We start from the raw sequence: 16,507 nt of genomic DNA on the forward strand, positions 1-16,507 counted from the left end.
CGGGACGATACGACATGGGTACCTTCAAGAAAAGCGCGTACACCTTCCTTAAAGGCCGGCAACGCTCTTGTGATTCCTCTGGTGTTGCAGGAGAGTGTGGGCGGCGGTGATCACTTAACACCAGGTGACCCGTACGCTCGTTTGTCCTCATATTCCATAAAAAAAAAAAAAAAAAAAAAAAACTTATTTCGGTCTATAACAATAGCTGGTAGAGTGTAAACATAATGAGCGCCACTCCCGGCCCTCCACAAGATCTGGTCAAGATCGCCGGAATACGTTGGATGAGGGCAGCGCAGGATGGATCGTCGTGATCTTTGGGAGACACTTTTGTCTAGCAGTGGACGTCTCTCGGCTTACTTATTTAACGAATATGAGAACAGTAACGGGTTCGGGATATCAGCGTACCCGAAATGCGAAAATTATCGTTACTTTTCCATTCATCAAGTTTATCTTGCCAAAGATCGAAATAATAAATATGATCTGTCATTTTACATATTTTTTAGGCCACATTTAGTACTGTGACTCAAATTTCTGACATATCTATTTGTTACAGAAGAGCCTACGACTCCTAAGCCACAACCTTCTGAAAATGGTGAGCTTTCAACACGTCATATAAATTCGAAATCATTCATTTTAGTCAATAATCACACTTATAAATGTGAAAGTTTTCCAAAACAAAGTCATAATGTGGGAAGAGAAACATCCTAATTGTTGCTTCTCAATATATTCTTAATAATGTAATATTACATACATTATAAGCACATAAGTGAATTTGCCAAAAATTGTCATCATTTTATTTTAACATCAAGAACAGATAAACTTATAATGCCTACTACTCGACTAAGTCGAGTTAGTAAGTATTTTGTGGGGCGATATTTAAGCTTTTACAACAAGATATCGGAAATTATTCAAAAAATTTTATTACAATATTCAAAAAAAATTTTAAACGTTTGTGTGGTAAAGGTTACTATAACATAATAATGACTTTCTTAATTATACCACAGTTTGGTAATATCGATATTATTATAAAAAAAAGAAGCTGAGTTTCTTGGGCCCGTTTATCTCAGGTCTGATGCATACTTTTTTGAATGTGTGATTTCGACTTTCAATTATTGATTTCATATCCTATTTGAATAAAAATATTTGAATTTGATGTTGAATGATACAATGAGTTTGATTTAGTAAGTTCTTGTGATTTGTTTACAGATGAATCTGGAAATTTCTACTTAAAGTACAACAATGTCCCAATGGGAGTTGAACGCGTCGGAGATAGACTGTTCATCACAGTACCAAGAAGACGTTATGGTAAATATAAAAAAAACAGCAGCATTGAAAATGAAGCGCGCGTGAGAGTATATTCGCTTTTTGATGTTCAAAGATTTAAGTTCATTGAATCATTGATCTAGTTACCCAATTCTACAGTGCGTTCATATTTGCTCAAAATTAAAAGTCCGCATTTTGACCTAATTAGTGCACCGATATCGTTCATTTTTTGTGTATCGTCAGCTAATGCTATAACAAGTATGAAGCTACATTTAAGTAATATATGCAAAATCCATACTGTATAATATGGCGTAGGCAGATTGTACAATTTCACATTTCATATGCGGCGTCGTCCGTTTACATAAACTAACAACAACCGACAAATCAATTTTTAACGCAGAGCAGCTCGAATTGTCGGGGACCAAGTGCTCTGTGAACGGCTGGATCACTTGGCGTTGCGTAGAGACGTCGCTTCATTGTGTGTCTTCTACCGCATTTATCACGGGGAGTGTTCCGAAGAGCTGTTTAACCTGATTCCTGCCGCCGAATTCCACCTTCGCACGACACGCCACAAGTTAGGTTATCATCCTCACCATGTGGATGTGTGGCGGTCCTCCACAGTGCGGTATTCAAGGAGTTTTCTTCCACGTACTACAAAGCTGTGGAATGAACTTCCTTGTGCGGTGTTTGCGGAACGATACGACATGGGTACCTTCAAAAAAAGCGCGTACACCTTCCTTAAAGGCCGGCAACGCTCTTGTGATTCCTCTGGTGTTGCAAGAGATTGTGGGCGGCGGTGATCACTTAACAACAGGTGACCCGTACGTTCGTTTGTCCTCCTATTCCATAAAAAAAAATCAGTTACATCCTAAGCAACTACTAGGATAGGATAAGTCACAAAAGACGCCTAGTGCATCACGATACTCCTCCCAGGCTTCAAATAGGTATATTATGTATCAAGTCAATATCAGCATCGGTATTTGAACGACCCTGGGTGAAACCAAACTGTTTGTAATGCAATAAATTATTATTGAAAAATGACGAAGCAATTGATTAAAAATAAACTTTTCAAAAATTTACTAAAAGTGGGTAGTACAGTTTTTTGTCTGTAATTAGTAGGGTCACTGGTACAACCTCATTAAAACAATGTAACTACTTTACTATGTTTCATTAGGTCAAGAAATTCATCATGGTCTATACAATTGTTAAATATTACAGCTAAATCTGGTGCAACAATATCAATCAAAGACTTGACAAGTTTAACTAAGACTCATATGCCCCAAAGATCATTTGTCGCCTTATTTTTAATAGATTTAAAAGCTTTTATAATTCAGAGCGAGAAACATGGATCAAATTTAAAGATCTTATCACATTCAAGAATACATCATATTTGTAATTTTTCCTTTCGATTATAACGCTGGTATTAACATGTTAATTTGTAAAAAAAATTCACTTACATCGTGGTTTAATAAAACCATACAATTGCTTTTTTTTGTACAGGAATCCCATCAACTCTCAACTACATTAACTTGCGCGAGAACAAAGGAGTTTACTCACCTCCGTTGCGATCTTGCCCCATATATTTGTTATTTTCCCTTTCGATTATTACGCTGGTATTTACATGTTAGTTTGTTAAAAAAATCACTGACATCGTGGTTTCATAAAACCATACAATTGCTTTCTTTTATTACAGGAATCCCATCAACTCTCAATTACATTAACTTGCGCGAGAACAAAGGAGTTTTGTCACCGGCGTTGCGACCTTACCCCAACTTTTTTGAGGCCACGCAGCTTATAAATGTGTACAGGACTCGTGCAGATCAGTGCCACAGACTCTGGATGGTGGACACAGGAATGCTAGAACTGCCAGGTAACTTTCCTTTCGGGACAATAAGGGACTCTGGCCCGTCAAAACATAACAATGAAAACTTCAAAAACAAAGCAGTGATAGCACGTAAATTTCACGACATGTACCTAATGGTAATGAAACTGCAAACCGTACTGATGCAACAGGACGAGCGCGAGGGAGAGCTAGTAAGGGCTTCACGTTCCAGCGAGGTCCAGGTAAATTTACGTCAAAGCTGACGAGCGCAATTGTAGTGCCGCTCTGAATTGTGAATTGTGTTTTTCAAGAATTCTGACAGGGCAGGGCGTATCAATTACCATAAGCTGAACGTCATGCTCGTTACGTCCCCTATTGTTATAAATCAAAACTTAACATTATGTTGATCATTTAAAATTAATTTGTTTTCAGTGAATAAACAGCAAAAGCGTGCACCTTCTATAGTTGTATTTGATTTAAATACTAACAGACAAATAATAAGGTATGAATTCAAAAGTGCAGACTTACCAGCCGCTAACACTCCTACCGGTATGTGACTACACATTTTAATTAAATTAAATTCATTTATTTGCATGAATCTTGGTTACATTGTATTTAATATTAATAGAAAAACACTCTCCTCATAATAAATAAAAATCGTAACTAACGTTGACTTTTCTGTCCCGATAAACTTATCGACGATAACTCACCTTATCCGTGCACGCTGTCTGTCAATGGGACAACGCGCTGGATAGCTTACCAGCGATAGAAGTTTGTAGGTATGGATATTTCAATTCACGCGTCCCAATATAAGGAGATAAGAATCTATAGATTATAGACAGCTAAAGATTATTGACACCTAATTATTGACAGTAGAAGGTAGTAATTTATTTCTATCTGTAGATAGTATATTGGGAACGGCAGTTAGGGACCTTCAAGAAAAGAGCATGCTAATGAAATTCAGTACAACATTACAACACCCGTTTGGATAACGTAATGGTTACTAGGACTGGCTTTTTTAATGTTAGCAGTCAAGCTAACTGTTTCAGAATCTCTTATAGAGGATTCATATTATGGGTGTAGATAAAGTATTGTATGGAACTGTTGATAATTAGGTATTAAAACACTCATGTGATACTATTATCAATTATAAACACATATTCGTGTTTTAATACCTCTTATTACACAACAGTTGTATAAATAACTATTATAATCACAATAATTCTACCATTTTATCTTATTTTATTTAACAGGATTAGCGTCAATAACTGTGGATATAACGGGGGACTGCCGAGACGCATATGCATATGTTCCCGACCTGACCACAAATGGCATTATTGTATTCTCCCTGAGAGATATGGACAGTTGGAGGCTTACGCATAACTACTTCAGTTTCAATCCATTGCGTGGCAATTTAAGGATTGCAGGTATACATACCGTATTTACGCGTTCAATGTAGATGAAAAAAACAAAAATGATACTTGTACGTCTTCGCTGCGCTCCCACTAGATACTGCCTAAGAACAATAGCTTTTATATTACGGCAACTATGAGATGCTTGTGTGCATGATATCTTGAGACTCAATGGCGTCTATAAAATTTTGTAACATTCGCTTCGTGTTATTTGACATTGAAATTAATAAGAAATAATTATTTTTACAAAGTTCTACTACGCCACCCGGCATTTTAGTTTCAATTTGTTTCAAGTTGAACAGAACATGTCATGTCATTGTTAGAGACTGGCTCGAGTACGCCCACTTGGGTGTAGTATTGGTTGGCGCACTTTGTGACTGCGCCGGTGTCTAATTTGAGCGCAGCGGAGACCAAACATTAATCAAAGATTAAAGTCTAAATCCCGATGTACAGTTCATAATATGGATCAATATCACTTGTTTAATCAATGTTTGTAACGTTGTCAGCTAAAAATATTTCAGCTTTTTGTCTATAGAGATGTATTCATAAACAGACTGCATTGCACTTTTATGTTATGAAAAAAAAAACTGCATTACCTAAATTTTTATTATGGGAATTTTCATCGCCAATATATTCAGAAAGGTGGTTCAATTACGGTACCAGTGGAAGGCTGCCCATAATCTAGCCGTGTGAAGGCTAGATTATGGGTACCACAACGGCACCTATTTCTGCCTTGAGCAGTAATGTGTAAACATTGTTGTGTTTCGGTCTGAAGGGCGCCGTTGCTAGTGAAATTACTGGGCAAATGAGACTTAACATCTTATGTCTCAAGGTGACGAGCACAATTGTAGTACCGCTCAGAATTCTTAGGTTGGCTAAGAATCCTGAGCGGCACTGCATTCCTGTCCACGTCCTGATCGTCATGTCCCTTATTTTCATTTAAAAAATTGTTGTGTATATCCGTTTTAGGGCAATCATTTCAATGGAATGATGGAATATTCAGCATAGCACTGTCCAGGCCTTCAACATCCGGCTGCAGGAAGGCCTATTTCCATCCGTTGATTAGCACCCAGGAGTTCGAGATTTCCACTTGCAAGCTGAAGAATAAGACAGCGAGTAGTGATCCTCGTTTCTTTCAAGACTTCAATGTGAGTTTTGTTTCTTTGTGACATTAAAGAAAAGAGCCATCTCAAGTCAATTTTCTAATATGCAAATATTGGGGGTTGAGCAGGTATTATTTATCAACTGTAAAGTAGATCCTGTACATGAAGCCACAACCTGAGAGTTGAGCAAGATATATCAGGATTTATCAATGATTTGTCACTCAGGCAGTTGGCTCATTGGAAGAGCGCTCGCACGGAACGCTAGAGGTCGCGGGTACTTTTTTTATTTTTATTTATTTATTAAGATAGTTATACCTCCAACACATCGTTATACAATAAAAATTTAGCAAGTACACAAGGGATAGTACAATACGACATGTCTTTACAGGTGTAAACAACATTTACAATAGTGTGAAAAGAAGAACAGAGTTGAACAATTAAACATAATAAAATTAAAGAAGATAACTAAACATAAAAAAAATAAAAGATTAACAATTTCCCGCATCTTTTATATATTTTTATACGTGTAATTAATCCCAAAAGTGAGGGATATCTCTCTAAATAAAAAATTATGTTTGGACTCGAGCCCGAGACCTCTAGCGTTCCGTGCGAGCGCTCTTCCACTGAGCCACCGTTCGATCGACATAAACATTATAATTTACACAGCAAAATAAGCGACAACCATAATTTAAACACTAGAAATAACTACAAGCTTATAGTGCCCCCTATTAGACTCTGTAAAATAAACAATTCTTTTGCATGCAATGGTATTAAATTTTACAATAAATTATCAAAAAGTGTATCTGAATTATCAAAAAATAAATTTAAATCTTTTATTAAACGCAGACTTATGTCGATGGCTTATTACAGTATTGAAAATAACGTAAACGATATTAGACTATGGAATTGAATAGTACTATAGTTTTTTTTTTCATGGATTATATGGTTCAGCCGTGCATTGTTTTACCGGATTACATTATTTTAAAAATGTTTAAACTTTTGTGTAATTTTTTGTGTAAAAGCAATCTTTTGATTTTATGTCATTAAAATATTTTTGACTTTGACTATAGGCATTTTATTTAACTTAATTCTTACTATAGTGTTTCTTTAACAAATAAATAAAGAAATAAACCCAACCTTACATCTATTTGTTCAGTACATCGGAGATAAGGGTGACAACACACAGACGACAATGCATGATGTTCACGGTGAGACTGAAGTGATGTTTTTCGCGGAGATGGGCAGAGATGCTGTCACGTGTTGGAATACAAATTTACCGTTCTTACCGTCGAACGTTGAGGTGTTGGCGCAGTCAGAATCGAAATTGAGTTATCCATCTGGTATGCAGTAATTTTTTAAGCTCTCTAGAGCTAAATTATCTAGGATCTTAACTCTAGTTAAGATCCTAGATAATTTATACGTCTATATAGTCTCTTGCTGCGCTCCAAATAGATACCGCACTACCTAAGAACAATAGCTTTTTTATTACGGCAACTATTAGAGGCTTGTGTGTGTGGCATCTTTCAAATTTTGTTACATACGCTTTGTGTTATTTATACAATGTTTTACAACGCAACCCGGCATTTCAAATTCGATTATTAGCCAAATTTAACAGAATACGTCAATGTCACACATTGTTCGAGACTGGCTCGATTATGTTCACTTGGGCGTAGTATTAGTTGCCGCACTTTGCGGCTAAGCCTGCGGTAACTATTTGGAGTGTAGCGGAGACCAAACCTTAATCTAAGTTTACCTTATATTTGCTAAACTACACCGAACGAAACGACTATATCTGTTGGTGGCTATAGTCGTCTCGTTTCGAAAATAATAGATAGTAACCGATTTTAACCGTTAAAATAATAACCGGTTCCAAGTCTCGCAATAATAAATAATTATTTTTGTTTATATTTTTATGCTATTGCATAGCTTCTATCGCGGGCCTTGAGCGTGGAGACCGAATCCAGAAATTCCATAACGAAAATAACCTAAGACCCCACTTACTAGATGTATATAGATATTTCGCCACGCTCATTACAGTTGCCGTGGAACACCGATTATCACGTATGCTTTTTTTGCAGAAGGTCCCAGGTTCCAGCCTGTGGTATGTCTTGTTTTTTTTTTATTCCTTTTTTTTATTTCGTTTTTTAAATTTTTATTATTTGTTACATTTCTCCGAATCCAAAATTGGACGAGGTAGAGCATTTTATACATCGCATTTTACTGGAATACACTGAAGAAGGGTCGAAAATACTTTGTACAAATGGTAATAAATTTCCACTTATTTTGGTTGGCGATTTCAACATCAACTTCGCTGATAAAAAATCAGAGCGGTTGACAACTTTTCTTTCGAAAATATTGAATTTGAAAATGAATAATGATCCACAAGAATCCACAACAAAATATGGGACCACCATTGACGCGTTATTTTCCATATATTTAGAAGATATCAAGTCTGAAACTTATGTTTCTTATCCTAGTTACCATAAATCTATAGTTTCAATGATAAATATTCCTGAATGTATTGTAAGATAATAAAAATATTTTGAACAATATTAACTTCTCATTTATTTAATAAAAGAAAAAAAAATGTTTTCTTATCGGTCACCACACTCAAAAAGTGTAACTTGAATTAATATCAAAGAAAAAAACAAAGGAAAATACTGCATAAATAAAATAAATAAATAATTATAATTGCATAAGTTGATAAAAAATGCTATGCAATAGCTTTACCGCGGCAGTCCCTGAGTGTCTTTTTATTTCAGTATAAAATGATTTAATCAAAGCAATAACTACATAATATTATAAAACAAAGTCCTCCGCGGCGTCTGTCTGTTTGTATGGTCGATATATACGATAAACTCATAAACTATTGCACCTATTTTAACGCTGTTTTCACTAATGGATAGCGTGGTTCGCAGTGGAAGGTTTTAGTACTTTCAATAAGAAAGAAAGAAAGAAAGAAAGAAAGAAAGAAAGAAAGAAAGAAAGAAAGAAAGAAAGAAAGAAAGAAAGAAAGAAAGAAAGAAAGAAAGAAAGAAAGAAAGAAAGAAAGAAAGAAAGAAAGAAAGAAAGAAAGAAAGAAAGAAAGAAAGAAAGAAAGAAAGAAAGAAAGAAAGAAAGAAAGAAAGAAAGAAAGAAAGAAAGAAAGAAACTGGCGCAACCAGCGCTGATCTTCCAGTGGGACCACTAAATAAGTGATGTCACGTCCTATTTTGAATAAAAATATTTGAATTTGAATATATAATTTGTTAAGTTTTTGTATATATTACCCACGCGATGGACGGACCTTAACAGAACAGTGACCTGTGGTGGAGTGTTCCCGGAATGCTGTAAGCCGTCAAAAGTGGAGGAGCATCGCGAGGGATGCAGTGCGATCCATAACTGGGGAGACCAAGGGTGACTAATGTTGCGTCATCTTGGCAACCACGACCAAGAGTGACCGATTGAGAAGAAGAAACGAAAATTTGTTGGAGATATCGGAAAATATAAACCTCCTCGGCGCTTTGAAAATGCTGTCTAAACCATTTGAGATATAACAAAATAATGTATTTTGTATCTTATATAGGTCTACAGAAAAGTGCGCGATGGCATAATATGTCTATCTCTTACGGCCGTTCCCAATATACTATCTATAGAAAGAGATAAATTACTACCTTCTACACCAGTAAGCTGTCAATAATTTCAAGCTGTCCCAATATACCCGATAAGTCATTCTTATTGCCTTATATTGGGACGCGTGATTTGCAATTTCCATACAAACTTCTATCGCTGGTAAGCTATACGTCTGCGTCGTCATTGATAGACAGCGTGTACGAATAAGGTGAGTTACCGTCGATAAGTTTATTGGGACAGAAAAGTCAACGATAGTTACGATCTTTATCTCAATTAAGAGATAGACTGAATATTGGGTAAGGCCGTGAAAGATATCATACTATATTATAATATTATGTTATGTTTTTAAAGTCCCCTCCCTTCTAGGATTAATACATAAATAAAATTTGAAAATTGCCGTTCGAGTGACGTATCAACATAAAATCTTGTATGCTTTGTTCAACTCTGGCACGGAACGCCAAAAGTTTGTGGGTTCGAGACCCGCATCGTTTATGAAATTTTGTTTTTCAAATTTTATTTGTGTTACTCTCAATGCAATGGTTACAAGTTATGCTCACTTTACCACCAAAAGAACTTATAGATGTACTAGCTAACCCAAAAGATACTGATATGCTAATAGAAAATGATAAGGATTAATATCGTATTTATGCAAAGGCTTTTACATTTCTTGTTCTTCTTCTTAACGTGCCGTCTCCTTGCGACGGTTGGCAAACATTAGGGCAATTTCAACTTTCGACACAGCTGCTCTAAATAAAGATCTTGTGCTCTTCCCAAACCATTGGCGCAAGTTTTTAAGCCACGATATCCTTCTGCGGCCAGGCCTCCTCCTGCCTGCCACTTTCCCTTGCATGATTAGTTGAAGGAGTTCATATTTCTTGGCATTACGCATCACATGTCCAAAATATTCTAACTTTCGTTCCTTAATAGACGTAAGTATCTCTGTAGCCTTTCCCATTCTCTCTAACACGATGCTATTCCGTACGCGCTCTGTCCAAGAAATTCTCAGCATACGTCTGTACACCCACATCTCGAACGCTTCCAGTTTTTTTGTCATAGCTTCTGTCAGCGTCCAAGCTTCTACGCCGTATAGGAGTACAGAAAAGACATAGCACCGCGCTATGCGTATACGAAGAGAGATGTTTAGGTTCCGGTCACAAAGTACTTTTTTCATTTTTGAAAAGGCGTTGCGTGCTTGCTCTATTCTGCATCGTATTTCGAGGCTGTGATCTCCTGAGTCGTCAACTATTGTGCCTAGATAGATATCTATTGTGCCTAGATAGATATCTAGAGTTTTCAAGACCTTGACCATTGAGGGATAAAGAAGTGGTAAGCTCAGGTGTACGGCTTATTACCATGTACTTCGTCTTTTTGGTGTTGATGTTAATACCATACTCAGCACTGACAGAAGCTACGGAGTTGACTAGTCTTTGAAGGCCCTCAAGACTGTCCGCGATTAATATCGTGTCGTCGGCTTTTACATTACCGCTTTATAATTGACAATAATTTAAAAAGAAAATTATATAGTATACAAACAAAATTTGAAAAACAAAATTTTATGAACAAGGCGGGATTCGAACACACGACCTCCGGCGTTCCGTGCCGGTGCTCTAACCAACTGAGCTTACCGTTCGAGTACCGCCTCGATTATTAATAAATTTTATTTGTGTATTAATCCTAGAAGTGAGGGGACTTCAAAAACATAAAAAATCATTGAAAGTTATCCTTGTTTCCAGATCTTCACGTAACTGGGAACGAGGTTTGGGTAATGGCGAACAAACTGCCGAAATTCGGATATTCCAGACTGGACCCAAACGAATATAATTTCTTTGTGCACAGGTAATAGTTTGGATTATTAGTTATTTGGTAATTCTATACAGTGATGTCTTACGGCGGTTCCCAATATACTATCTACAGATAGAGATAAATCACTACCTTCAACTGTCAGTAATTAGCTGTCAATAAGCTGAAGCTGTCCCAATATACCCGATAAGTCAGTCTTATCGCCTTATATTGGGACGCGTGAATTGCAATTGATTGACAGACAGCGTATACGGATAAGGTGAGTTACCGTCGATAAGTTTATTGGGACAGAAAAGTCAACCATAGTTAGGATTGTTATCTGAAGTAAGAGATAGACTGACTATTGGAAACGGCCGTTAGATAACTTATATAGGTGTGTGCGTCTAAAATTAACTTTATTGATAATAAACAATTAATATATTTAAAAGATGAAATATTTAGTCGATCTATTTTTTCATAAGTAGTAATCTAATTTTAAGTAATTAGTTAATTAAATAGTACTTAATCTAATTTGTCATTAGTCATTCTAATTTTTTTTTATGAAAATAAGGGACGAGACGAGCAGGACGTTCAGCCGATGGTAATTGATACGCCCTGCACATTACAATGCAGTGCCGCTCAGGATTCATGAAAAACCCCAAAAATACTGAGCGGCACTACAACTGCTCTCGTCACCTTGACATAAAATGTGAAGTCTCATTTGCCCAGTAATTTCACTAGCTACTCCGCCCTTCAGTCCGAAACACAGTAATGTTTACACATTACTGCTTCACGGCAGACATAGGCCCCGTTGTGGTACCCATAATCTAGCCGGCATCCTGTGCAAAGGAGCCTCCCACTGGTAAGTTGGCAATGTAATTGTTGAGTTGGTAATTAAAAATAACAACTTTAAAAAAAAAATTAATTATACCTAGTTAAAAAGTTGGAAGTCTTATCTTCAGAAGAGAGAATTAATTTACAGTTAATGCTTCTATTACGCGTTTTCATATTACGCGCTTTCACTGCTCTCTATAACACGGGTATTCGTTCATATAACGCGGGAATTTCCTCCATACCCATTTCTGTACTATAAAATTTATAATTATTTTATTTTTATTTTACTTTACAACTTTAAACTTACAGCTAGATACATATTAAAAATTATTATATTATACAGCTGATAGCTATTTACAAGTTTTCACAAATAATAACTATTTATTGTGTGTAGTCGTTTACCTACATTTAATATAATATTATATAACCTACTTTTGCTTTATATAAATTAAAAGTTTTTATTTACTTGACGTCTAAATTGAAATGGTGTCGTCTTGAATAAGTCAAGATAGTATTCACTATTAACTTCATTATAAAGTTTGCATGCTCTTATAAGAAAACTGTTCTGTCTATAATTACATTTTGCTGTTTGTATTTCAAGTATGTTGCCTCGCCTTTGGGAGCTGACAGTGGTTCGTAAGCCAATCTGCTCTAGCAGTTCTGCACAGTTAACTCTACCGTTTGCTATATTTAGTATATATAAGTAATGTCTGCAACATGTCGCCTTTCTTGGAGAGGCAAAAAATAATAGTTTTTTGTACGGAATTGTAAGTAACGTAACCTGAATGAATCATAATTAATTAATTAAGAAATTATTTTTTGATTTTATTGATTTGATTGTTTAAGAACCTTGATAAAATAGTAAAAGTAGGCAAACAATTGTAAATACTTTTTATGAATTTTGTTTAATTACTAATATTATTATTATTAAGTAAAAAAGCGTTTATATAACTGTATAATACGCGTTTTTTTAACGTGATGACTTAAGTTACGCGGACGTGGTCGCTAACTATGGGCCTTATTAGAGAGCTCATGGTCGCGCAGAGGGCAATGGAGAGGGCTATGCTCCGAGTTTCACTGCGAGATAGAATCAGAAATGAGGAGATCCGTAGGAGAACCAAAATTACCGACATAGCACAAATGATTTCGAAACTAAAGTGGCAGTGGGCAGGGTACGTATTTCGACCGACAGATGGCCGTTGGGGCAGCAAAGTCCTCGAATGGCGACCACGTAACGGAAGACGCAGTGTTGGTAGGCCCACCACAAGATGGACAAACGATCTGGTCAAGATTGCCGGAATACTTTGGATAAGGGCAGCGCAGGACCGATCGTCGCGGAAATCTTTAGGTGAGGCCTTTGTCCAGCAGTGGACATCTGGCTGATGGTGATGATCATGATGAAAAACGCGTTTTGCGGGAATAGCCCTATAACACGATTTACTATAACAGGGAACCACTCTACCGCTTCATAGGGGGTATCACCTGAATCATTATATATTTATACTTATACATTCGGTATTTTTAAATAAATTTTTTATTATTACTTTTATTTATTACTTTAAAGAGATGAAAGAAAATTAGTTTAACAATAAAATATAACGAAACACAATGTTTCAAGTAATTATCAGGTTCTGTTTCATTCTTATTTATGATGAAAGAATAAAGTTTTCTTGGGAATCCGCCGTCGTAATCTATTTTTTATACCCCTTAACTATTGCAATTTTTATTAATTTATATGGTGATATTACGTTTGCCGTGCTTCAAATGTATATTTCACAATTTTTTTCTCATAACGATTGAATGAATGAAATAAATATTAATAATAGACGACATTACTCGAAACTATTGAATATCCCCACAACATCTAGCGCCATCTAGCGAATTGAGCCTGAACTCGGACACTAAAATGTGTCTCATTATTGATTATTAAACAAATTACAGATAATATTGCTTGTTTCAGAGGTTTCGTGCCACAGCTGATTGAAAATTCCAAATGCGGCTCACCGGGAGGCACAAATTTTGAGTACTAATTACAATCGCCGAATAAATATTTTAATTCTGAGTGATATATACATATATATCAATGTTTTTTTTTCTAAAAACGGGCAAGATTGTCACGTGATGCAAATTCAAAACCCCCCACTGTCGGTAAAACCATAGAGAATAAGAGATGCGTTACAACATAAAGAGGTTGGGAGTATGCTAGTACGAGTAGTAGTTAGGGTTGGCATTTCTTTACAAAAAAAATCGATTCGAATCGTAAGCTGATGGATCGATTTACAAAAAAATCAAAGTCTCATATATCAATTTATAAAAAATGGATTAATCCAAGCTTGCATTTTTATTGTAAATATAAAATATTTTTTAAATAATCGAAAGTAGATTTTCAAGTGTGAAATTGCGATTCACTGGATCGATTTAATTCTGAATATCGATTTAAAAATCTATCTTTACGACTTAAAAAATTGATTCTCCGATTAATCGTTCTTAGATAACCACCCCTATTCGGGAATACAGCTAACAGCTATTTATTCCACAAGATTTCGGTGCAGTGCAGGGAAAAGTTTCTTAACAGCGGCTGTGGTATTTGAGATATTATTTTGCCAACCGTCTTCAATATAAACCAAAATTGCTGTACTAGCCAAATACATGAGGGAGTGAGGCACGCGCGGGGAATTATTTTGGCCACAATGCGCTGCGTAGAAATGTGATTAAAGCCTATCGCATATGACACTTTTTGTGGTATCGAATCTGCGGCACACAAAAAGTATGCATTGCGCGGAAAATGTTTTTGCAGATATTTCACAGACTCAACGCACACGACGTACACTTTTGCCCATTTTGTCGGCAGAACGGTAGGGAAATGGAATAGAATAACAGAGATTACGGTGTATTATTTCGTACTTGAGATATAAAATAGAAGAAATAGAGAATTTTGGGTTCATCCTACTCTTTCAAAACGATTATTAAAGGGACTGTTTCATATTAAACATTCTGTTCTAAAACGATATCCAAATAAATTTACACACTTCATCCCACAATTTTCTTTTTAAATTTCTGTCATGATGCGCTGCCAAAGATGTATCATAAAGTGCTGGTCTGTTTTCTACTTCTTGAATCAACATCGATACATCGATGTCTAGCGCCATGATACACGTCAATCAATAGCAAGTGCAGACGACAGACTAAAGTAAGCGTCTTCTTCGTTAGCGCACATTACATGTTTTAGCACACTTTTTGTAGGGCGCTATGCGTCGCGGTCTCTCAGACTTTTTGCGCGTCGTTTGCGGTACTTCACATAATTCTATATGTTTTATTATCACAGACTAAAAAATGCTTCACGGATAGTCTGTCGTCTGCGATACGCCTAAACACTACTTATCCGCTACCTCGTGCGCGCCGCGCTATAAAAAATCAGTTGAGCGCTAAGCGATTTCCAGTTAGAGTAAAAGTGTTCTGTGGCGATTACTTTAAAGGCTAGGTCAAACCAACGCGTTCAGCTCGCGTCCACGGTGGCGATCAGTTGATGCGTACGAACTTGTAGCGACATGTTCACATCGAGGCGTCTTTTGTTTGGCCACACTTATCCTAAAATACTTTATTAATAACTAATCTTCAAATTGGGGATCAGTAAACATTTGCACGTTATAGCTCTTCCGGGTGAGTGCCAGGACGTTTATCTTCATGTGAGGGTCTGCAGTCCAGTTGTAGTCGCTGGTACGAGAAGTAGCTACCTTGGAAATAAACCACCTGCATAGCTACATTGTCTCCGCAATTGAGTTTAGTTTCCTGGAAGAATGACAAGGATACCTTTAAACTTGGATCATTTATACATAGACTGTGACAGATGTGAAAACTGTTGACAATTAACCTCTATTTTGAACAATACACACTCACACAAAGTCACACAATAATCGCGAGAGTACCCTTACTGTAGTAGTAGTCCCTTACTGTGACAGATTACAAAAAATAAGACCTATGCTGAACATTATTAGAGAACAACTGTTAAAAGTTCCCAAGGAAGAATACCTAGCTATTGACGAGAAGATGATTGCAACAAAGGCTAAAACATTTGGTTTTCGTCAATACAATTCGAAGAAGCCCCACAAATGGGGATACTTCAACTATGTTCTCAGTGGCGTGTCGAGTTTTAGCTACGATTTTGATATCTTCACAGGATAGCACAGAACCGATGTGCCAGATAGTTGTCCTAATTTGAAAGCAACAGGCAATATTGTTACAGGATTGCTAGATACAGTTGCACGCAATGTAAACCGCAAGTTGTTCATTTCTAACTTCTACACCAGTCTTCCACTCATGGCATTGGAATTTTACTATTAGGTACGATACAACTATCAAGAGCTAAGGGCATTAATGTGAACAAAAAAGAATTGCAGAAATCTCCAAGAGGTCAATGTGTTGGGAAAACCACAGTAATCGACGGCGTACAACTGAATGTGACTATGTGGGTAGACAACAAAATAGTAAGTCTATGTTCTTCCTATGTTGGGAAGGAACCCATGGCGCCTGCAAAAAGATATTCAAAAACAGGTAAGCAATTAATTGAAATCCCTCGTCCAAAAGCTGTTGAAATATATAATCAATATATGGGAGGGGTCCATTTACTCGATGCAGCATTGCACCCCTGCTGATTTTACAGAATTACAATAAGGAGTAAAAAA

At 36.4% G+C, this 16,507-nt stretch overlaps 1 protein-coding gene across 1 annotated transcript; it reads left to right on the plus strand.

Moving 5' to 3' along the window:
• The first annotated feature begins 1,211 nt into the window (after positions 1-1,211).
• LOC126978166 (L-dopachrome tautomerase yellow-f2-like) lies at positions 1,212-13,905 on the plus strand. The gene is made up of 7 exons (XM_050826930.1): positions 1,212-1,305; positions 2,957-3,133; positions 3,518-3,634; positions 4,339-4,512; positions 5,467-5,645; positions 6,757-6,940; positions 10,946-13,905. Exons 1-7 carry the CDS (start codon positions 1,248-1,250, stop codon positions 11,050-11,052), a joined length of 996 nt encoding a protein of 331 aa, XP_050682887.1. The 5' UTR covers positions 1,212-1,247; the 3' UTR covers positions 11,053-13,905.
• The last annotated feature ends 2,602 nt before the right edge of the window (positions 13,906-16,507 follow it).

This window comes from Leptidea sinapis, chromosome 2 (genome assembly GCF_905404315.1).
Source record: "Leptidea sinapis chromosome 2, ilLepSina1.1, whole genome shotgun sequence".
In the NCBI taxonomy this organism is placed as follows: domain Eukaryota; kingdom Metazoa; phylum Arthropoda; class Insecta; order Lepidoptera; family Pieridae; genus Leptidea; species Leptidea sinapis.